The sequence below is a fragment of the Aplysia californica genome, unplaced genomic scaffold (assembly GCF_000002075.1).
Source record: "Aplysia californica isolate F4 #8 unplaced genomic scaffold, AplCal3.0 scaffold00128, whole genome shotgun sequence".
In the NCBI taxonomy this organism is placed as follows: Eukaryota; Metazoa; Mollusca; class Gastropoda; order Aplysiida; family Aplysiidae; genus Aplysia; species Aplysia californica.
Window position 1 is genome coordinate 871,723 of NW_004797398.1, and position 24,248 is coordinate 895,970.

At 39.6% G+C, this 24,248-nt stretch overlaps 1 protein-coding gene across 1 annotated transcript; it reads left to right on the forward strand.

Annotated features, from left to right (window-relative positions):
• The first annotated feature begins 1,636 nt into the window (after window positions 1-1,636).
• On the forward strand, window positions 1,637-18,286 carry LOC101863807. The gene is made up of 7 exons (XM_013081384.2): window positions 1,637-1,769; window positions 4,644-4,927; window positions 5,265-5,421; window positions 8,545-8,667; window positions 10,219-10,440; window positions 13,340-13,548; window positions 15,128-18,286. Exons 2-7 carry the CDS (start codon window positions 4,678-4,680, stop codon window positions 15,523-15,525), a joined length of 1,359 nt encoding a protein of 452 aa, XP_012936838.1. The 5' UTR covers window positions 1,637-1,769; window positions 4,644-4,677; the 3' UTR covers window positions 15,526-18,286.
• Window positions 18,287-24,248: the final 5,962 nt, after the last annotated feature.

The following is a 24,248-nucleotide window of genomic DNA, read 5'->3' on the forward strand; positions in this document are numbered from 1 at the left end:
CAAAGCTTTCTAAGTAGCCTACAAGGTAGAAAATCAATTAACTAGGTCTACATGACAGTACTACCTGTATTTTATCAAATTGTTTAGGCAACAGATATTCAAGGTTCTCTAAAATAGCTCTATAAAAATATGTTTAATTAAATATAGGTCAATTTATTGTCTTTATAGCAGGGATGCAATTATATATAAAAAAAATTTTAAGGCCGAAGGATTGGATCAAACATTAAAATGATTTTAGTCTGTTTAGAAAACGATGAATTAAAAACAAAGTTTGCCAAAGTCATATTTTAACATTATAGGCCTATAATGTGTGCATAGGTATATATATATATATAGGTTAGGTGCCCCAAGCATAATTTAGAACGCAATCTCTACGCAGAGCAATTATTTCATCAGTCATGCAGTGGCAGGACCCCATATGTGCAAGCGCTCCACCTAACCCTGGCCGTCACCCCTCTTAATTTTCTAATTTTTCTAAACCAGTCATTGCTCTAGATTTACATTAGGCTAGATCTACTACAGTCCTTGCGATTCATCACCGCTGGCTGCGCCAGTGAAGAGACACACGGCGAGGATGGTATATTGTGCTCGCCGCACTGCGCACTGCTTGCGGTAGTGTCTGCCGGGAGCAAGCAAAATATTTGCACCAACGTTATTTTTGTGCCTGTAGAGAAATCCAAGACGGAGTCTTCATCCGTCTTGGGAAAAATCCAGGCATCGTTCTTCCCGCACAAGAAGAAAGGTGCATGAAATTGCTCTTCGCAGCACTATTTTGGTGCTACGGTCAAAATTTGACCCAAGTTTCCGCGAGCATATCTGCTACACTAGTAGAGTTTACGATAACTCACTGAAGTATGGGTAGACCTCCTATCGAAACTGTTATGTCCCTCTATTGTGTAGCAATCCCTCTATTGGTGCTGCACGAAGTAGAAATTTTTTAATCTTCTAAGATTGTGAGCATTAAGAGAGTAATTGTTAGTATAGTTTCACTTTTCTGCAGCTTTTCTGCGGTTTCATCTAGAAACAGTTGTAAATATCGATAGTTGTAGATTACGGGATATCCTGCAGATTCTAATTGACTTTCTCTAGAAATCTTAATGGTAGCTATAAGCCTTGCACATAATTTTCTCACTTTCCAATTATGCACCTACGCGACGCCACTAGTGGTGTCAAGTATAACTGTATAAAATAATTCATGGAATTAAGATTGACATAAAGCTGAGAAGTCAAATAGCAATTTCATATTAGGCCTACATGAACATAGTTTACAATGTTTAGATGATAGTTCCAATGGTTCTAAGTGTATTTTCTGCACTCTTAATTAACGAACTGGTTCAAGAAAACACGCGAACAAGAATTGAGTTTTAGTCTGAGGGCTTTTACAACCCTGGCATTACATTTGGATGCAAGCGCCTGTAGCGTGGCCACATTTTTTAACCAATCAAAATCTCACTGTCTGTGAAGCTGAAGGACGAGCCATTTTTCTTCATCTTTGAGACTCCATTTTGGCGGATTTATTGTAAAATTGCAGTTCCTTGATCTTATCAACTTTTTGTTGGCCCACTTGCATCAAACGATCCAGGTAATTTTTAAACACATTTGTCTGTTGATTTACTCTGAAAACTATCTTCTCATTTCATATTCTTCGTCAGTGACTGGGTTATTTTATTTTCATCTCAGACTTGGTTTGATGGCCAAACAGAACTGCTTGCCAGCTTGCCTGTTGCGAATTCGACAGAGCCAAATGCACATTGGAATTATTTGTTGAAGTATAAAACATTTCTCAAAATTAATTAAATTGGGTAAGGAGATGTCCTCCTCTCTGCATTATGAATGTATCAACACCTTATTATAAGCATTTTGCCTTCTCGGGCAGTAACAAACGTCTTTGTACAATTGTTGTGTCAAGAGGCTAGATCTACTTTTCTCTATAATAGTAATAGCCTAGAGATTCTAGTAGTAGATCTAGTAGATCTACAACTACAAGAGATAGCTACTAGAATTCTCTACTAATTATCTAGATATCTAAATGTAGACTTCTTTTACTTACAACTTACACAAACATCCAACAATAATTCTATGATCTACCGATCTACTGGTACTACAATTACTACCAACTCTAGTTGGATTTGGCAGAGTAGTTTAGTAGATTCCTAGAAGAGGGCCTTTAACTTTAAAGTTTACAAGACAAAGACTGACTAGAGATACCTATATAATATATACATTCTACTCTAACTTTCCTTAGGTGTCAAATAAAGGGGGGTTAAAAGGGGGGATGGCACATTCAACCTCTTACCCCTGTACTAGTAACTAGATCTAGTACTAGTAGGAACAAATCTGTTTTATTTCTCCTTCAGTGAATTAAAAGAAGAAAAGAGATCATCAGTAAGTAACTGTGACAACTGTTCCCATTTAGGTTAGGAACAAACCTGAAACTGAAATAGATCTAGATCTAATTTAAATAAATAAACCAATGTACAAAAGTTTTTAAAAAGCACAGAAAATGGAGGTAGCCAACCCGGTACCTGTTACTGTACTAATACTGAGGGTAATATATATATGATATATGAAAGTGGCTATTCTCACCCGCCCGGAAGTTCTCGCAAGATCTACTCCTCCCCTCTTCTCTCTCTCTCTCTGTCTCTTTCTGAATACTGTCTATCGGTGTGGACGATCAAATTGACCAAAACAAAGTTAAAAAATGATGTTAAAACACAAAAGTAAATTAATTTGGTTGTCTACAAAGATGCTACGGCTATTTAACTTTTCGAATCGAGCCGAACTACGCGGGTCGCCATTTTGTTTTGTTCTCTCTCTCACTCTCTCTCTCTCTCCACTGCCCACAGACAAAATTGTACGCTTTTAGTAGGCTACAAGTACAGTTGTAATGGAACGTTTGTTCACAGCACAGAATTCTACAATTTTTCTCTTATCACACTCACAGTGTAGAATTCTGTGGTTTAGGGTGAACGCAAAATTTGTTGACACGCGCACCGGGTGAGAATAGCCACAAGACCCGCCTGCACTATTCTCACCCCGGGTGAGAATAGAGGTGGCCATGATATATATGTATGCCATAATATAAAAAAAAAAGAAGTTTCATTCAGCTAGATTGTAGAGATAGAGATATGTTTCATGTGATCGTCGGACGTGGCAAGCCGGAAAATAATAAATGGGGGGTAGACCCATAAGGAGGGGGGGGGGGGGGCACAAAAAACCCAGAAAATTTTAATTAAGCAGGGGGGGGGGGGGGGCTTATTCGAGATACCTTAGACGGCTTAGATTAGAAAAGTACTTATATCGTAATTATCTCTACAAAATCTTCAATTCAAGGTACTCTTTTCTAGGCTGGCCTTACGATCAGGGCGGCAGGCACTGGTCAGTCTAATTTCACACCTCTGGCTTCTGGCTACCCAGGAAAGTTTCTGTAGTGGCTCGCTACTCAAGCACTCTCACGGGCAGTCGTGAGATGTCACACCCGCACCACCCTGACCATCTACATGATCTCTCTGGGCTCACACGATGGAGTAACATCTACCCCCAAATTGCACCCCTACTCCTCTTCCTTGCCCAGCGGCATGGCCATGGCGTTAGTTTTTAGAGCTGGCGGAACCAAACTTGCGAGTTTTGTTTCAAACAGAGCTGAGCAGGCAAAGCATTTTAGACTGTCTTAGACAGGTGAAACCCTTGGAAGGGAGCGGATTTTTCTTTCTGTTTCCGCGTTGGACAGGTTTATGTTTTATACTGGTAGTTAAAGAGGAATAATCAAGGGGGGAGTGGGTAGATTCCGTTTAGACAGGTTTCTGTACTGTATTACAAAGTACTGAATGTGATGATACATAAAACAGAAAAACACGAAAAACATTCTCTGTTCTGATATTTTGTATATTAACTGTCGAGGAAAATTTGTGGAACAACTTATTATAATTTAATGCTCCAGCTGAAGAGTTGGGGCTCACTATATTTCAAGATTAAATTACATTTTACATGTATATCTAGCATCTGCGTTTGTTTCCATTTTTCGTCCAAAAGTTGCCACCAAAAAGATGAAAAAAGTTGCCTTTAATTTTCAAGCTTTCAACTCTCTGTGACAGCGTATAGCAGAAGGCGCGCGGTGCGAATGAGATGGGTTACCTGATTATCTGATAATGTAAAATCTTGGTCTCGTAGGCTTGCCTAAAAATAAAAACATTGGTAGGCAAATTCTACTATTCTCAACACCGGCTGGGAATATATAGACACATCATTTAAAAAAAATTTATCTCTAATCTTCAGCACATTTAACCAAACTGTGTTGCAATTGCCTTACGCTTATTAAAGCAAAAATACTTAATATAATGCACACTCTGTGACCAATGATGCGTATTGATAGGTTATGAGATTGTAATTTGCTGGTGGCTGGCAGGTGCTCTGGTGCGGTTTGCTCATAAATTCTTTCCTATCAAACATCTATCGTCCTGCTCTCTTCCTTCTTTTTTGTGTTTGTTACTCTCTTATAACACCTCTAGTCTTTGGCACATTTGACCAAATTGTTTTGCAATTGCCGTAAAACGCTTACTAAAACAAAAATAATAAATGCACCCTCAGTGACCAATATACATGTATATGTATTGAAAGATTATGATTGTAATTGTCTTTTCCAGATATCAAATTGCTGAGCAGCGCATAGGTCCCACAATGGCTGAACCAGAGCAAGAACCACCAGAGCAAGAACAGTCTGAGCAGGACCCAGAGCCAGAGCCTGAGCAGGAGCAAGAGGAGCAGGAGGAGGACAATAAGGGGAATATCATCTTTGCCACAGGAACGGATGACGCAGCTGTTGACACGACGGAGGACTTCCTCAAAGTGTTTCAAGGGAAGACAGAGTTTGACAGCTGGGAAGAATTTTCAACCTTGTTTGAAGAGTTTCAGCGTGTCACTGGATCCGGTAACTAGATTATAATTATTATCTTTTCATTGAATTTTAAAAACCCAACCTTTTTGTTGTTGCACAAAGCACTTTCAAATTATTCTTTTGTATGGTAGAGTTGTGTCAGTAATATGGATTCTAAAGAAAATTAACATGACATGATTTGCAGGGGGGGAAAAAAAATAGTAATGAAACATTGAGGACTCGTGTCTTGAAGTTTTTACTGCATGATACAACATCACTAGGTGTCAATGGAATAGTTTTTTTTCGGTTGTTGTTTTTTGAAAAATATAATAATGGATATTTGTTTGCTAAGTGTGGTTTAAATGTCTTTCTTTCATATTGATTCTTTCAGCTTTCAAGCCAAAGTCTGCCACAAGTATTGAATACGCCAATGAGCGTCGTGTGAAGGACAAGATTGCTGATCGCTTTGTTTATCAGACTGTGAAGATGGTCTGTCAGAACTATGGTAACCCTGTCAAGAGAGAAAGCAGCCTCAGGAAAACAAAAAAGTGAGGAAAAGCTTTTGTTCTTTTTGCTTCAGAAACGAGACATCATCAGAATCGCTTTTCTCACCCTGGATCAGGATATAGGCCACGAGAAAACACTTTCCTTCTTTCCTTATCGCTTGATATTACCCCATGTTCTTCCTACTTTTTTTGTACATCCATTTCCATGACTCTTCTCCAGGTTCCGTTGGTCTTCCCCTTGATCTTTTACCTTGTGGGTTCCAGTCTACCACTTTCCTTGTTATGCAGCTGCTTGACTTCCTGTGAGTGTGTCCAATCCAATGAGACATAGGAGCTGGATATTTTTTTTATTTTTAAAGGGTCAAAGGAAGTCCACTGCTGGGACATTTTTTTCTAGTTACACCTCTGAATGTGTTCCTATGAATTCTTATTTTATATGGTCATTCAACTTTTGAAGCAGTAAGTTATAGCCTGCCTTCACGCAGGGTTGGGTTGATTTAAATCAGTTGATTTTTTAAATTTAAATCAACTTGATTTTTAAAATAAAAATCAGTGATTTAAATCACTTTTTAAAAAATGTATTTTTATTCAGTTTTTACACATTTCTACATTCAGAATTCCTTTCCTTGGTTTCATAAAACACATATAAAGTTTAGTAGACTAATATAATCATGCTTAAAAGTCTGCTTTCCCCCCTTTCACTGTAAAATAATACAGTATTCAATTTACTTTTTTTTCCATAATAGAAATCAGAGCTGGGTTGATTTAAATCAGTTGATTTTTTATATTTTAATCAACTTGATTTTTAAATAAAAAATCAATGATTTAAATCACTTTTAAAAAAATGTATTCAGTTTTTACATATATTTAAACATTCAGAATTTCTTTCCTTGGTTTTATTAAACGATATAAGGTTTAGTAGACTAATATAATCATGCTTAAAAGTCTTCTTTCCCCCTAGTCACTGTAAAATAATACAGTTTTCAATTTACTTTTTTTCATAATTGTTTTTTCATCAAGTTGATTTAAATCGGTTGATTTTTTAAATTTAAATCAACTTGATTTTAAAAATAGAACTCAGTGATTTAAATCACTTTAAAAAAATGTATTCTGTTTTTACATCTTTAAACATTCAGAATTCCTTTCCTTGGTTTTATAAAACAGATATAAGGTTTAGTAGACTAAAATAATCATGCTTAAAAGTCTGCTTTCCCCCCTGTCACTGTAAGTAGTAAAATAATACTGTATTCAATTTACTTTTTTTTCATAATTGAAATTAGCATTTTCTTTTTCTTTTTAGACAAACACAAGCGCGCGCACACACAAACATTGTAATAAAAATGCCAGTTTATCTATGCATAATTACCCCCCCCCCCCCTTCCTTTTAGACTGACATTTTCTTCATTTTTTGTTTGCAGCCATAACTCACTGATATAGCAGATTAAGGCTTTCTAAAATTGCAGTTGCTTAAATTAATCATTAGTTAAAATAAAGACAATGCATTTTGCACTAAAAGAACTTACTTTTAGCCTCCAAAAATCCCAAACTGTGTCGACATTTAAAAAAAAAAAAAATCCGATTTAAATTTAAAAAATCTGATTTAAATTAAAAAAATCGATTTTTTTAATTTTTATTTAAAAAATCAAAAAAATCACCAACCCTGCCTTCACGTCTTGCTCTTGCTCCGGGACATAGGGACCACCTCTTTGTGCTGCCAGAATTACAAGTGTTAAATTTTCACTGTGTTTCAAGAACGCACTTTTATCTTTGGGGCTTCCTTTCCTGTACATTGTTATTTCATAAATACAGTCGAACCTGCAATGACGGCCACCTGTACAAACAGTCACTTTCCATTTTCCCCTTAGCGGTTTTTCGATATAATATAACTGTGTGAAATGGTCACCTGTCCAACGTGGCCGCGGCCACCTTATTATATCAACCCACAGCCAAATTTACCTGCCTCAGGTGGCCAGGCATTGTCACTCATTGCCAAACGCTTTGTCTTAAATTTTGAATCGGCCTCTCACGCTGTGGACGGGCTGTCATAATCCATTCACGTGTCGTTATTATTAGTCCCTCCAATGAATGTTTACCCAAGTCGACCAATGGATATGCCTAACAATACATTTTCAAGCGTGATCTGTCCTAACCTATAAGCCCCACCCACAACTCATGCACAAATGGTGTGTGAGTGACTGATCACTGTTTTGTTTACCTAATCTGAAACAAAGTATCAATTGGACGCTGATATGAACTTGCGACAGAAGCATCGCTTGTTCTCCGAGTGGTGGCGACCTATGTGTTTGTTATAACATAACATGGCATTCGGTCTTCATGGTCTTACTTACATAATATTTCGTTTATTATACCCTTGCACAAAATCAGCAACCAGAAGAAGGCTAGCCAAAAAAACCCAACCAAACCAACAAAACAGCAACACAAAAACCTTTTTTACACCACCTACCCCCTTTTTTAAAAAAGAAAACAAAAGCTCTTTTGAATTTGCCTTACGGCAGTATAAAGTCTGAGTTCAGCCCCAGTTTGGACCTTGAAAAAGAATGATTTGCTTTCTTCATTTTGATTAGTCCTGCCTAAGACGGCCACCTGTGTTATACGGCCTCTTTTCTCCTTGACAATGGGTGGCTGTTTTACACAGGTTTGAATGAAAATGTAATTTAGCTTCTTGGTGAGATCATCATTGACTGTGTTGCTGGCCAAACTTTTTTGTGGATTCAGGATTACAAGTTTCACAGCCTCTTTTGTTGGAAAACAAAAACGATCTCAGATAGATCCTTTTCAGAATTTTGTCTTTGATGGCATGGTTATGTTCACATCATATGAAGTAGTTATTTTTTGTATGCTACGATAGCAGCAGTAAAATTATTTTCTAGTTTGCATGATGCAAAACTCTGACAAGGGCCTTTAATAATAATTTTGTAATTTGGCATGTTTCTTAGTCTTGTACCCAGTCTTCGATGTGTAGACACAATGTTGGCAGTGAGTCAGTTTTTGAGTTTTAGGTGAAACATTATATAAAGATCATTTTTTCCATTTTCTGTTCTGTCAGTACTAGTTGTAATCTGTGTTCCTTCTCACCATAATGCTTGTTCAAGTGCTTGCTTCGTTTTGCTAAGAGCGCTCATGTTACTGTACCCATTTTCACAGGTATGTTGGTCTTGGCTGTGAAGCGATGGTGCATCTTCGGTACAAACAAGGGTCCTTGAATATTGTCAGTTGTAACCTTGAACACAAGAATCATGCCCTTCACTCAGGAAATGAAATCATCAGGTGGGCTGCTTTCTTTACTTTTATTTACTGTTCTAGTTCTTTTTCAGGAATAGAAAGATTTTCTGGTTAAATGATATAGATTCTTATATATATATATATATGTGTTCGCCTAGGGAAAGATACCAAAAGTCGCCCCAGACCGTTTCGGGCTACAGGCTGGTAGAGACAAAAATCTTTTTTTGACCAAAATGTGTTTTCATTAAAAAAATGATCAATCCAATATTTTTTTACAGTGCTCAAAGGGTTTTCATTGATTTGACTTCTAAATGCTTTACTTTGAATTTTTTTGAGGGAAGGATATAATAAAAACAAATAATGAAAACTGCTTTTAAAAGGTCTGTTGTTGAGACATGTTTTCTCTTCCCGGCTATGTTTAATCAATGAATCCCTTTCATGATATCAATGTCAACTGAATGCCAAATTGGAAATGAATTTTCCACGAATAAATACAATTTAAAAATCATTTTTTTAAAGTTTGTGTGTTATCACGTTTGTTAAACTTAAAAGCTCTTTTTCTCAAAATTATATTTTTATACCCTACCTCGCAAAATGTACAATACCTAAAAAATTACTTGAGATATCTAAGAAATTTAAAAAAAACGTGTGTTTAGCATTAAATTTCCTTAAAGGTTAACCCTTAACTCAAAATGGTCAAAATCCGACTTTTGGTACCTTTCTTTAGGCACACACACACATATGATGGTTGTTTTTGTCTACATCTTTTGAGTTGGAGTAAAAGTATTGCCCGACACAACTGTTTTATATTAGTCTGTGTGTCACTGATAATGTAATAAAATGCAGTTTGAAAGTAAAATTGATGGTTTTGATTTAATGCAAACATTTAATTTTAAAAAATGTTTTGCCTTTGTAGTAATGGTAATATGAAGATTAAAAAATCATAAGACTTGAAATAATATGAATAATTGTGACCTAAAAATGTTTATACTCAGAGGGTTATAAATTTATACAAAGACTATACCTATCTGGCCTTCTTTGTCTTTTAAATCTTGAACTATTTTCATGGTGCGAAAAGGACACCAATGCAGACATCCCTTCTTTTGTTTATTTGAGTTGCAAGTTACATGGAAATGTCTTTTTCCCCCAAAAAAATTGTATATGAGGATCCTACTTTTTGCTTGTTATTTGAAGGAATAATTCCTTAGAATGTTAATGCTGCAGCTCTTTAGAGATTTGCTTAGGTAAAAGTCAGGTCGCCTTTGATTGTGTGGTGTTAATTTATATATTTTTGCATATATTCTTGCCATGATTGGAAAAGAAATCATTGTGTTATGGTTGCTGATTTTTCAGAATAAACCGTAAGGTACGGCAACTATAATACCTCAGTTAAATATCTATGGTTAGTGAGAAATTACTATTTTTAAAAATCGTGTTAAAATCGCTGCTCTACAACTTCTGTGGACAATGTTCTTTTTTTTTGGTGTTGAAAGAGTTAACATAACAGATCTTTCATTCCCTTGTTTTCTTTCTCTTGTATGTGAAGGTCAAACTGGAAACTTAATTCTTTATTGGATTTTTTCCCTTTTCGCCCAGAAGTGTTCGCTCGTTCTCCTTCACGGATGATGTTGATTTCCTGATTGCCAAAGTGGTCCTGGAGCATAATCCTTTTATCTCATGGAATGCTGACAAGCAGTGGACATCCATTGTGACAGACTTGCAGGGCAGAGACAGTCACCTCAAAACTGTAAATATTCGGATGGTGAAGAAAAGAATCAGATTTCTGATGGACCGCTACATGGCAAACAGTAATGGAAAGTAAGCAAACTTCCAAAGGTCTTGGAGCTCACAAGATTTTTGTGCTTGCTTCTGCAGCGAAATGAGGCAGAATACTATCAGCCTGTTTTGTTTATTTTCTTCTGAAATTCTTTCTAATGACGTAGAAAGGTGTTAAATATTTGCAAATTATTTTCCTATTCACTGCGCAAAAACTTTGTCCCAATACTTTGCAGCATTGCTTGTTGAACAACTTTCTGTTTGTTTGTTTTTTTTCACTGTCACCGTCTACCCTAAAAAAAAAAACCCCAGGACCACAATTAATTGTGTATTTGTACTGTTTAGAGTCTACCTTCCTGTTTTGGTTTCGAAGTTCAAGCAAAGTACAGCTGATGGAGCAGGTTTGACCGTATGTCTTCATTGTAAAGGAAACTGAATTATGAAACTATATTTAAATATTTTTACGAAGATTGTTTGCACATGATTCCACGAGAAAATATGAGCTTGTAGCTTACTGAAATTCAAGACCAGCTTTTTATGTGTGTATCGAGACTCTTCTGATTGATGAAATAATGGGCTGGAAGGGAAATTTTGTTTTGCGTTTTGACCCATTATAAATTGTTAAGCTATCTTAAGATTTTGTGACAAGTCAGTGCTCTGATCCAGTCTGTAATGAGACCTGCATGTTTGCCGACAATCGTCTGAAATCCAACAACTGCGACCCGGCCGATGCTATGGCTAGGCCCACCTCTGTTAGTCAATGTTGCGAAGTGTGAGGCCTGGCCAATCGCCAGCGCCTCCTTTTCCTCCGGTCAGCTTTGTCGGCACTTTCGTCTTCTAGCCGACGTCTGCGTTTCCAACATAATTGTCGGAACCGGAGTAGAAAGAAATACGAATACGAAAAAGGACGACGGTTTAAATTAGATCTACTTTCAGTTTCATGCTCGAGCGGCCATTTTGAATTTCGTCTGTTGACAGTGCTTCCACTCTTCCGTATTTTTTCGGAAATCCATACTTTTTGCCAGTTCCGTACTTATTCCTCCATCATTTTCAACGCCCTCCGTAAAAAAAAACTGCAACTGCACAGGACTGCCGAAATTCCGTTTTCGCCTTCGTACATGTATCGTCTTGTATAAGTTACGGATATTTTCGGTATTTCTCTCGGCAACAAGTTAAAGTTATAGAAACCTGCCAGATTGCGCATTTCCTGCAATCGGCCATTATTCCGCTATGTCCCTATTGCGGGTTGGTCGGCAGTACATGTTTTACCTGCAGATGGATCAAAATCTGGAGAAACTTTTGTGCCAATTTCCTCCTTTCTATCATTCACTCATTCCTTCTGTCTTTTTTCGGATAGTTGCCGTGGCTGGAAAATCTGCGCGTTGATCAAGTAAATTGACTTGTGATCTTAGACAGAAAATTACTGTCAGAAAGAAACTTTATTTTGCAAATTTGTCTAGATCTAGAGAAATTATCAATGCGCATATTCTACGGCACGTGAACGCAATCAGGGCCGCGATGAAAGAAATATAATGCTGATACGGGGGTGCTCACTATGGATGGGATCGGCCGATCGCGCTGTTCGCCAGACTCGGTCGCCAGACTCGGTCGCCTCAAAAACCCCAAAACAAACTTGTTTGTTTTCAGTTTCAGGCGATCGGCCCGATCCAGCCGTAGGTAAAAATAAAAAATAATTCAAAGTGGTGTTCCGAGGTTGTGACAGGCGACATTCAGACGTGAAAAATTGAGAAAAAAGTAGGGTATACACTGGGCAACTGTATTGTGAAGGTTCATATATATCTATTCATTATTCCCAGGTTTCCTGCTATCAATGGAACCTGCTTTTAAACATTGTCAACAATGGAAAGATATGTTGGTGAAGAAATCAAACAAGACAAAATGTTGGTGAAAAAATAAATGTTATGGGCTGTAGGCAATCTCTTCAAACAGGCTCCCAAATGCCATTTTCAACCCTCTAACAGCACTAAATTTCAATTTCTTCGGGGGCTTCGCCCCCTGATCCTCCACTGGGACGCTGTCCCTGGTCCCAGCTGGGGGGGACCTATGCGGCCCCCAGACCCCCGGCAGAATTTTCCTTACTTTTTCAGCTTCAGCTGGTGGAAGCACTGTGTTGACCCAATTGTTCGGATGTGGATTCATTCAAGGCTTGCTCACTTGCTCTACAAGATCTAGATTTTTATAGACCACTTTAGATTTAGACCTATGGAGGATTCTTAATGTTGGTAAAAGTGCATTTCATCAGGTGCATAAATTATAAGACTTTAGAAACAGCCGAGTTCCTGCCCTCTGCCTCTGTTCCGATGCTGATTTCGCTCAAGGCCTATTCTTTTTCACTTATTCTACTAGATCTAGATCTAGATTTATCTAGAATACTATATGGAGGATTCACATTCCAATTCCATGTTGTTATTGTATCAAACACTTTAATCAAACACTTTATAGCAGTGTATGCTATTATGCTCCTTGTTTGTTTTGGGGTGGGGTTGTTTTTTTTTCCATTTTGGACTTTTGCTGGCTTTTTTACATTTCTGAAGGGCCATTGCAGGTTCTTTTTTGGGGGGCTGATGCCCCCATTGTGTACCTCTACAAGTGCTGCTGTTTTATGACGCCCACAAAAGCTCTTATTGGGGGAATGGATTGGAGGGGGGGGGGGTGGTTGTGTGGTGTGCGCAAAATTTTCAGACAATCTGGTTGAGGCTCACATGCAGGTCTATGGAATGTTACATCTTTCAGTTGTTTATTGTGTGTCTTCAGGATCCATACACATGTGAATTGTTTTTATCTACAACTGTATGTTTGCATAATTTTTTAAAATGAATTGTAGGTTATATATGCTTCTTGTCTTCGAATTGTTGTTCTATATGTCTTTGTTACGAAAATATAATAACGCTTGTCATTTCATCCTCTATGAATCTTTCAGATCTCCTTTGCCTGATGACGAGATGGGAATTATTTTATTTGAACTGGCGCAAGCGAGGCAGGACGCTGTCGACAATCCCCCCAAGAGAGGTGGTCGAGGCAGGAAAAGGAAACGTCCGAAGAAATACGAAGATGATGTCTTAGATGATGATGATGATGACATGGACACCACAGCAGAAATGGGAGGAGACTCACCAGCATATTCACCATGTGAGTTCTTTTTGAAAAAAATAAAGTTTTGATGTAAGGCATTTCGCTATGGCATAAAGTTGAGATTTGTTGGAGGAGATGTAGGGCTTTATTCTTTTGGTGTAATATAATGTGCAGACAAGTTGGTTTGGTTTCTGACCTTTCTTTTTTTTTTCCAGTCATAGCTACAAAAAAAAAAGAATAGGACATATTCCGTATTGTGTTCTACTGACTCTTATAATATTTAGTGCTACATATGAGGCCTCTCAAATACTTGTATTTACTGTCATCAGGTCCTGTATTATTGAGGAAGGGATTTAAAAAAATGAAATTTAGAAAATTTTTCAAAGCTGCCTGATATTTTGTGTTGGTGATATTGTTGTCATTGATACTATGAAGCATGGGCTCTGGGCACTTTAATCTTTCACTGTGATGTGATTGTTTCAGCACGTTCCTATCACTTGTTGTGTAGTGCCATGCAATGTTGTATCTGTGTCTGGTTGTGGGGGGAATAGAGTAGCTCTGATGTCATAATTTGGTTCTGTGAAATGGAAAAGATGATGGTCCAGTCTTTCACTGAAGGCATATCGGGGGGGGGGGGGGGGTGTTGTTCCTGATTTCTTTTAAAATCAGTGCTTGTCAATCCTTTTAAAGCCAGCGCTCACTTTTTTGTACTCTTGAGAGGTAAAAAAATGTTTATACTGCTCGCCTACATTCTTTTCAACAAGGGGTATAATTACTAAGGTGATCCCCATGCACACCAAAATAACCAAATTACCCACTAATGGGTGATACCCCCTAGGTTGGCAAGCACTGTTTTAAAAATAAAAGCTCAACTTCTGACTGAGCAATTATGTTTGTCACCAAAATTTTTAACGTTTTTTTTTTTTTTTTTTTCTTTCCTATGGAGGTGGATTACATTTTCATTCTGTTGTGTTGGCTTTCCTGGTTTTGTTGTGAAGATATTTCTTTCATGCTTTTGTCATACTGTGATTGTTGCCCAGTTATAAGATCATCAGATAAGTTAGATGTGCTAAAGGGTGTATAATGAAGTCAGTTTAAACTGAACACAGTTAATCTGAGAGCAGTGTTAAATTAAAATAAAATAAAATCCCAGATTTAAAAAAAGTTTTGAGAAGCCTGTTTGAACAGAAAACCCTGCTAAATGGAAAAAAAATCAGGATGTCCGTCAGATTTCAGTTTAAGTGGACTCCACTGTGTTTATGAGAAAGTTTAACTACATTTGGATGAAAAGCAGGAGCCCGAGAGTTGTAGGATCAACAACAGGAAACAAGTCTTTGATTTGAAGATCACTCTTTCTGTCATGCCAGTTTAATAGACTAGTAGCTTTTAACTTACTACTTTTAAGAACTGTTTTACTAAATTTACTGCATGAAGGGTGATTGGGTTGATCTTGTCTTTGTTCCTGGAGTGTTTAATTATGATGTCCAGGGTCTCTGAATCACCAAGCTGGTATGAAACCTTTTTGTTAGCTGCATCATCTTGCTTCATAAGCATGCTCATGTTACATCATTTTAGATGCTTTCATTTAGTTTCAATATTTTTCTTGAACATATTTTCTGATGTGTTTCTTCTTCAGCTCCACCAGAAATGAATCGACAGCGAAGGTCATATGCTGCTGCCTCAAAGTCCTCCTCGGTATCAAGTCGAGACATCGTGTCATTCCTAAACTTCCTCCAACGCAAAGACGATCAGGACCGCAAGATGCGTCAGACAGAACTGGACTTGAGGCGAGAAGAACTGGAACTTCACAAACGGGAAATGGAACTACAGAAGAGCAAGTTTGAATTTGAGCGGGTGGAGAGACAGGCGCACCTTGACCTGCTCAAAGCACAGTTGGACGCTTTCGCTATTGCAAAACCTAAGTCGGATCTGGACGCCAAGACGGCGGAAGGTATCACGGAGTACACGATTGTGGTGAACAACGATGAAGCGTTTGCCGCTCATGCTGCCCATGCCGTGCAAGCGACTCAGTGACTCTGACTGTACGCTTCGTCTGTTCTTCATTCGTTCATGGTGATACTTCAGGAACTGAATCTTGAGTTGCTTTCTTCCCGGCAACAGGTGTTGTGAAACTTCTGAAGGAGAGACTATTTTGTTTTGCCACAGCGTAGCATAATTGACTTGGTGCAATACACCTCTAAGCAAAAGCGTACTGTACTTGATTTCTCACTGGTACGTTGGGTAAATAAATCACTTTCTCTGCCTGGGTATGGCTGTTTGGTTCCGCTTACTTGAGCCTTTGTGTCATTTTCATTTTGGTATTGGTGTAGATTTAGAAAGAAAAAAATCTGAATAATAAAATATATATATTTGAAAAGTACTTCGCATGGGAAAAAGATAGTTGTTTGCAGCGTCAGGAGATTCAGCCAGGAATAAAGTTTTAAATGTTTAAAGGAATTCTCAAGACTCTGCAGTTTTGGTTGTGGTGCAGTACGGTTGTCGGGTTAGGGTGTGTTTGTTAACCAAAGTATGCCCATTGTTGTGACACCCAAATAATTCGTCTCCCTATATCTATTGGAAATTGTTCAGGTCACCAAAGAAGAGGGTAAATCAAGGGACAAAAACTGCAGCTTGAATTTGTGAGAAGCTCCAGCGCAAGTTCCTGAGCTAACCTGCCAGTGTTTTTGAAAGTTGTGCAGTAAAGGTGTTGGTGTTTTACAATCAAAATACAAGTATTTTGAACTTTTGGGCATTATGTCTCGTGTCAGAAGTAACCTGTTGTAAGAAACGCGCCAAGGTGGCTTGTTTTTAATGACTGGACAAAATTTGTTATTATGCAATATTGCGTTATTTAATAGAGGTATAATATTGAATGTACTTCTTTATAATGCAGTTTTGGTCATGACTATTTTATTCTATGTAGGGTGATTCCAATGCACCCCAATTTGAAAATAACTTAGAAATATGTTACTCTATTTTTTAAAATACATCTATCGAACGATAGGCAGACTGTACTTGGCCAAGAGTGTGGCAAATATACTGACAGGATCAAAAGTTGAGGTCACTGAACCATTCTTAAGTCGCACAAAGGGCACAATGCCGGCATGACCAGATGCAACTTTTTAAAAATTCCATTGACTTGTATTTTTCTGTTTAGGGTTTTTTTTTTGTCTGTACTGATAGTATTACAAATTTTTTTTTTCTTTTCTTTTTTTTAGAACCCTCTTGTCCTTGTTGACTTCTGTTGAGGAGATTTTTTTCTTGACTTTCGTACTTTTGTCATAGTGGTTGTTGCCTATAAGAGCGCTAAGTAGGCTTGTTGTACAAAAGAGCGGATTCCTGAGAAATTTTGACTACATTTGGATGAGGAGCTGGAACCCAAGAGGTGTGGGATCGGTAACGGGGACACTAGTCATTGTCAGAAAATAAATTTTTACAATTTGAAATGTATTCTTAAAAATGCACTATTTCAATTTTGAGTCATCTCCCTTCTTTTCACTGATTTGTAATTTGAGTTTAAAGTTAAAGTGGAGCTTTTTATCACAATGGTTTCTATATAAGTTGCAGCGGTATGACAGAAAAAAATAGCATGCAAAATTCAGTGATACTTCCTACCGTAGGGTCAATGTTATCTGATCTGGGTGCATTTCTACAAAATGATTTTTTCAGTAATTTTATCCACGAGGAGCATAAAAATGAAACAAACCTTTAAATTAGGAATTTATTTTTTTAAATTTGAGTTATAATTGTTATCATGTAGCCCTAACTCTGGATAAAAGGGGGGAATTGGGATAGGAGATACTACTGTTGAAGTTGTCCATGACAGCCACCCATTGTGGAGGAATAAAATGGTTGCCAAATAGGGAGTGCCCATTGGCATGATCGGTTTGGATTGGTAGGTCGGGGCTAGCCAGATTGAGGGCGCAAAGCTGCTATTGTGGCACAAACCGATTACCCGACTCATCACCTCAAAAACAAGCTCGTTTGTTTTCAGGCTGTGAATCGGGCGATCGGTTTGTTGGCCCCTCAGTGGGCACTGGCTATAAAACAGCTGGATATCTTGGACAGTCTCTTTATAATAGAAAACATGTGAGGAGGGGTTAAAGGGAAAGCAGTCATTCGTAAAGATGATTGTCTTGGACAGGTGGCTATTGTTAGAGCATGTTTTGCTGTGTTTTGATTTCCTTTGCATGTTTCCTTGGAATACCTGCTGACAATGTGGGCACCTGTTTGAGCTAAATCAAATTTGTCTGAAGTGTGAGTCACTTGTACTCATTGTCCACTTTCACATTAGGCGTTTGGCCATATGCTTCTGTGACAGACATTTAGCCTATCCCCTTTTATCGCAGAACTATTTTCTTAGCAAGGGCTTGATTCAATTGACACAACTTGGCTAGTACTAGTACACAAAGACCCAAATGCAAATGCATTGTCTTTTTCCTGTAATTGATAACTGGAGGATGATCATACACAGACAAGTGTCTTGATGGATGACAGCAGTATCTCAGCATGATAAAACCATGACAGCCGTCGGGAAATAATACGGTAGTTGAGTTAATGGAGGTACACAGGAGGGTTACGGCAGTTGCTGTACGAGCTGGTGTTCTGAGAAAGGTGTCGAGTCATTCGCAAGCAATGTGGCAGATACAAACTGATTCAGAAGCAGTGGCATTTCATTCATGTTGAATTCAATATCACCCTCAGGGTGTAGCTCTGCACAATGCTCATGCTGTTTTTTTATGCATTACATCACCATGTGTTCTGTAAATAAACATTGATATTTTCATGTACAAAAGCTTCTCATGTTGTTATGTAATTTAATTGTTTTGATGCTGTGGCAGTTCCTTTGTGTTTTATTCTAGTTTCCAGGTGCTGACACTGACTGATTATTATACGTCGTCTTTGGTATAAATGCTTGGCACTTTGCTGTAACTGAAACACTAAGACTAAGATTCCTGTATGGGGAGAATTTTTATCGACTATCTCGGTTTTCTACTGAGTTATAGGTCTATATCTCTCTCAGCCCCGGGGGGGGGGGGGGGGGGGGCTGCTGGCAGACAGGTCACAGGGTTGAAGCCTAAGTCCTTTTAATGATCTACAATTGTGTTGATGGGGGTCTAGTTTAAAATTAAATGAAGGATTTTTTTTACATACCCGCTGATGCAATTTACAAGATCATTTAGGAGGTGGGCTTCCAACCCTGCCTGTCAGGGCCAACCTGGGCTAAGACTAAGAGGGGATGGGGGTTATTAAAAACATGATCTATCTACATTTAAAAATAAGACAAAAGGTAAAATCCTGATAGGTGTCCTCCTATTGTAATAAAATAAATTTAGTCCTGTTTCATGTACATGAACCCCAGTACTTCTTGTGTAACAGTAACAGTTAAGTTCGTATTGCACTTAGAAAATAAGACATGTTCGGTTTATGAGTGTCAGAATAGGTGTGTGTGGGGGGGGGGGTTCATCAGTGCAATCAAGCAGCGCTAATAATGCTTAAATTATACTATACTACTGTATGTAGGCCTACGGGTGCTAGGCTTGCAGGGACGAGACTCTTTGTTATTAAAGAAAAAAAACAACATGTGTATAAAACTAATGGTGCCTAATACAGGTGACGAAATTGGGACCAAACAACTACAGTCAAACCTGCCCTGACGGCCACCTCTATAAGACGGTCACCTGCACAAACGGCCCCTTTCCATTTCCCCCCTTGCGTTTTTTCTATATAATTTAACTGTGTAAAACGGGCACCTGTTCAACGCGGCCGCGGCCACCATATTTTAACACACAACCCCTATCACACTAAGCAATAATACCTGTCTTAGACGGCCACCTTTGTGACTCCTTTACGTTTTGTCATAAATTGTGCATTGGTCCCTGGCGTTGTGGGCGAGCCGTCATAATTCAATCACTTGTCGTTGTTGTCAGATAGTCCCTCCAACCGATCATGTTGCGTAGGCCCCTCCCACTGTTGACCAATAGCTACTAATTTTCAGCTGTTCGTGAGGTAAACGTGTGATCCCTCATAACCCATAAGCCCCGCCCAGAACTCTTACACGAATCGTAAGTGAGATGAGTGGTCACTGTTTACCCAGTCTGTAACAAAGTAACAAAGGACGTCAACATGAACTTGTGATAGAAGCGTCGCTCGTTCTCCAAGTGGTGGAGACCCATGTGTTTGTTTTAACATGGCACTCGGTCTTCCTCGTCTGATACATTTCGTTTTATTGTCACCCTTGTGCAAAATCAGCAACAAATAAAAATTAAAAACAAAATACAAACCACCACCAACAACAACAAAAACAACAACAATGCAGCTATTTTCGATTGGGACCTCAGATGGGAATGGTACCGTTTGTTTTCTTCATCTTGATCAGTCCTGCCTAAGACGGCCACCTGTCTTATACGGCCACTTTTCTCCTTGACATTGGGTGACCGTCTTACACAGGTTCGACTGTACTAGTTGTACTATTTATTTCCGGTTCAAACTTTCTTTTATGCAAAGTGTTTTTTTTTTTAAACATACATTCAGAGAACTTAAAATGGCGTCTTTACATATACAGTGGTTAGGGTCTACTTTGATGCTCACAAGAGACCTAAGTTCCGATTCCTGAATGTGGAGAATTTTTATCGAGTATCTTGGTCTTTCTGCTGGGAAGTTGTTTCCCTCTAATCTCGGGTTCAATGTTTGGCTCTGGTTAGGCCTCCTTTGTGTCGATGTGGGTAAAACACATCATTCATTTAATTCATTATCATCATCAAGTGCGGCAGACATCGGTGGGTGGTTGGTGGGTGCTCTGGTGTGGTTTGCTTCTTCTTTCCAGTGAAATAGCTATCGTCCTTTTCTCCCCTTTTTCTTTTTTATGTTTGTTACTCTCTTGTAACACCTCTAATCTTCTGGCGCTCATATGACCTTATGCAGTTGCGAGCGCCGTTAAACCTCTACTAGATTAGAACTAAAAAGACATCGGCGACCATGGCCCTCAATAACCTTTGCTCGAATACTCTTAAAAAGCTACGTTACCCTATCTTTCCTCGTTATCCATGTTTAGGTTCTCTAAGTAGGTCGCTCTGGGCCTACCCATGCCTCGTTTGCCTTCAGTTTTGCCAGTGAGAGCTAGATGTTCAAGACCTATGCCTATTCAGGGGTCCCAAAAACTGCTTTTGTTTTTCCTGATTGTTTTTATAAGTGAACGTCCAACGTGGGCTCCATCAAGTACATGTACTACTTCTTTTGAATTCTTTTCCTTCCAAGATATTCTCATCAATCTCCTGTCCTAAGAAACCACATTTCTGTTGCTTTTATTTTATTTTCACAGCCATTTGAGAAGGGTTATGTAAAGCACAATTGCATAGAAAAAAGCACTTAATAAGATAGTGCCGAAACAGATTAAAACAAAGAGATCAGGATTTTGGAGGGCGCTACTGGATTGGTCTTAGTCTTACTTCTCTAATAGGTACGATACTTGTATTGTAAATGTTCATAATTATTTAAACTGGTTTGCTACCCCCCGGGACAGTGCCACTGACTGAAGTGTCTTTATGTCATTCCCAAAGGGGGGATGTTTCTCGCTCAAGCATAGTAGAATTGTAAATGGGCTGACTCATGTCACGCTCTACAACAGGGAACTGCTGCTCTTTCTTTTCTGATCCTTACTGTCATTTTCCTCTACTTCTTTTGTATGTTTGTCGCTCTCTTGTGACCTGCTATTTTGGGGTGCCTTAATAGTCGAAGCAGACCTTGTGCTGTTGAAGCTAGAGAGGTGAGCAGTCTAAGTCTGATTCCCTGTAAAGACTTCTCTGTTGACACCCACCCCTTGGCGCTCATATGACCTTATGTAGTTGTGAGCGCCGTAAAACCCTCTACTATAAAAAAAACCCTGGTTTGCTGGCGGGCGTTATGGTCTTTTCTATTAAACATCTGTCGTCCTTATCTCTCCTCTTTTTACTACATGAACAGCCTTTTTAACTAAACTATGACTGTGGTATTAGTATACTATGAAATGAATTGAAAGCCCCCATGAAAACTACTATATAGGTAGGCCCTATATATATATGCATCTCCATCTTTGATAGGACAAAGCCACGTGTCTTTAGAATGTTGGGGATTCGAAGAGGGGTCACCAGCTCAGCTTCCTTGCCAAGCACGGTACGTATTTTTACAGTCGAACTGTCCAAGACGAAATCGTGAGGGAGCCGAGATGTTTTCCGTGCACAAACAATTCTGAAATTATGCGAACTGAGCCCAAAAATGTGAAATTATGCGGTTCGGTTAATTTTAACAAAGAATGATAAGGAAAATAATCAGAAATTGTGCAAAAAAACGTTCAAATTTTGGTAAATTATGCAGGGCGCATAAACCCCGGGGATAGATAGGGAGGGGGGGGGGGGTCCAGACGGATAACCGTAAGGGTTTGTTGAATGAAGAGCTCAGAAGAGTAGTCTGTCGAGTCCGCAACAGTGGTCAAAACTTCACAGGTTGACTGTACTGTACTTATTACAGCGATGTGGAAAATGCCTTGCCCGCTCACAACCTTGATTTAAAACAATATCCCAAGTTTGGTTCCAACCACTCTAACTAGATCTAAATCTAACCAGAGACCTAGGTCCCTGATCTAACCTTTACGCCTCGCTACCAAGCGAGAAAGAAGGGTGGGGGTCAGAGGGCTAACCGTATGGGCGTGAATGAAGGGGAGTCTGTCTGATCGGTGAGCAGAGGTCAAAAACTTCCCCCCCTCCCCCCCCCCCCCCCCATTTGCTATCCCAGCCCCTCAGTCTTATGATGGCATACGCCAGTCTCTCTAATCCATGGTCATCAGCGCTGAACTTAGTGCTTGCATTTCACAGGACCACTGCTCGGCCAATTAAAAACGGAAACGATTGAACGTCCCACACACATCGATGTAATAAGTACAGTCAACCAATGCCATCCGTCCTCTGCTTGCAACATAGGCCAGTAACGATTCGAGGAACTCTTTACAAGGCTAGCCGTAAGATTGGGGGGGGAGGCTAGACGGTCATCGCCTAGGGGGGAGGGGGTCAAAGTTCACACCTCTGGCTATCCCAATTGAACGTCTCCTTAGCTCCACCCATCGATGTCATAAGCGCAGACAGCCAATGCTATCCATTCTTTGCATGTAGGTTAACAACGATTAAGGGATCATTTTAACTCGGCTGGCCGTACGATCGAGAGTGACGTAAGGGGTGGTTGGGGGAGGGAGGGGGAGGGGGGCAGGCAGGCAATGGTCAGATTTCACACCTCCGGCCATCCCAGAAAGTTCCATGCGGTCACGCTATTGGGACACTTTGACTTCGATTGAAGACAAGCAGCAAGATTTCACACTCTCACTCAACCAGACTGACCGTCTGCTGCACCACTGATGGCTCACAGTCACACGGGTGCAAGGGGGGGGGGGGGGGAGAGAGAGGAGGGGTAACAACAGCTTATCCTCCCCCCCCTCCAAACCGCACCCCCCCCCTTCTGCGCCCCTTTTTTTCTCGCTTGGCGGCACGGTGTAAAGGTTAGTAGAACGAGTGGAACATGACGAAACTTGTGATTGATGTTTTGAATCAAGGTTGTGAGTAGGTCAAAAACTTTGCGTTCTTAGATCTAGTACTTGTACATGTATATTAAATTGTTGATGATCTTGGTCAAGACCCGGATGGAATGTACTGTCGACTACGGATGAATTGATGTCTTCGGGGGTGGGGGCGAGGGTGAAAAAAAATCAACTCATCCGAAGCTCAACTTAACCGATTTGGATCTGTAAAGAAGAAGGGGTGGTGCTGGGACCCGAGAAAGAGATCAACTTATAATCCGAAGATCAACTCAAGCGAGTTTATAACGAACGGAATCAACTGTGTAAGACGGAATCGCAAGGGAGCGGGGAAAAAATTCCGTCTTAGACATTTTCCGTCTTAGACAGGGGAATTTGGGGGTGGGGGTTCAAAGGCCCAGCCGGTGGGATCAAGGATCGCTTGTCCGATCGGCAAGCAGTGGTCAAAACTTCACACCTCTCAGCTGCTATCCTGTCTGATAATGACATGCGTCAGTCTTGAGTATCCAATGACCACCAGTGCTTGCCTTTCTTAGGACCACTGTTTGACCTATTAAAAACAGAAACATTTGAACATCTCCTTTGCTTCCACACTTAGTCCCACCCACCAATGCCACCCCTCACAGCCATCATGTAACAACGATTCGAGGAACGCTTTTCTCGGCTGGTCGTACGATCAGGGCGGCAGGCATTGGTCAATCTAATTTCACACCTCTGGCTTCTGGCTACCCAGGAAAGTTTCCGTAATGGCTCGCTACTCGAACACTCTCAGGGGCTGTCGTGAGATTTCACACTCACACTACATTGACCATCTGCATCTCTCAGGGCTCACATGATGGGGTAACATTTACCCCCCCAAATTGCACCCCTACTCCCCTTCCTCGCCCAGCGGCATGGCCATGGCCTTAAGTTTAGAGCCGGCGGAACCAAACTTGCGAGTTTTGTTTCAAATCAGGCCTGAGGGGGTAAAGCTGCCAGTAAAGCATTTTCCGTCTTAGACAGGTGAAACCCTCTGAAGGAAGAGGATTTTTCTTTCCGTCTCCGCCTTGGACAGGTTTCCGTTTTATACAGGTAATTAAAGAGGAATATATCAAGGGGGGAGCGGGGAGATTCCGTTAAGACAGGTTTTCGTTTTACGCAGGTTCCCGTTAAGGCGGGTTCGACTATATATATATATATACACACACACACATGTATA

What these genes read in the sequence shown, in the direction of transcription:
- LOC101863807 (XM_013081384.2), top strand. Translation starts at nt 4,678, where the DNA reads ATGGCTGAACCAGAGCAAGAACCACCAGAGCAAGAACAGTCTGAGCAG. An exon ending in AGCCTCAGGAAAACAAAAAA is followed by an intron (nt 5,422 to 8,544) that starts GTGAGGAAAAGC and finishes CCATTTTCACAG; the next exon opens with GTATGTTGGTCTTGGCTGTG. An exon ending in ATGGCAAACAGTAATGGAAA is followed by an intron (nt 10,441 to 13,339) that starts GTAAGCAAACTT and finishes TGAATCTTTCAG; the next exon opens with ATCTCCTTTGCCTGATGACG.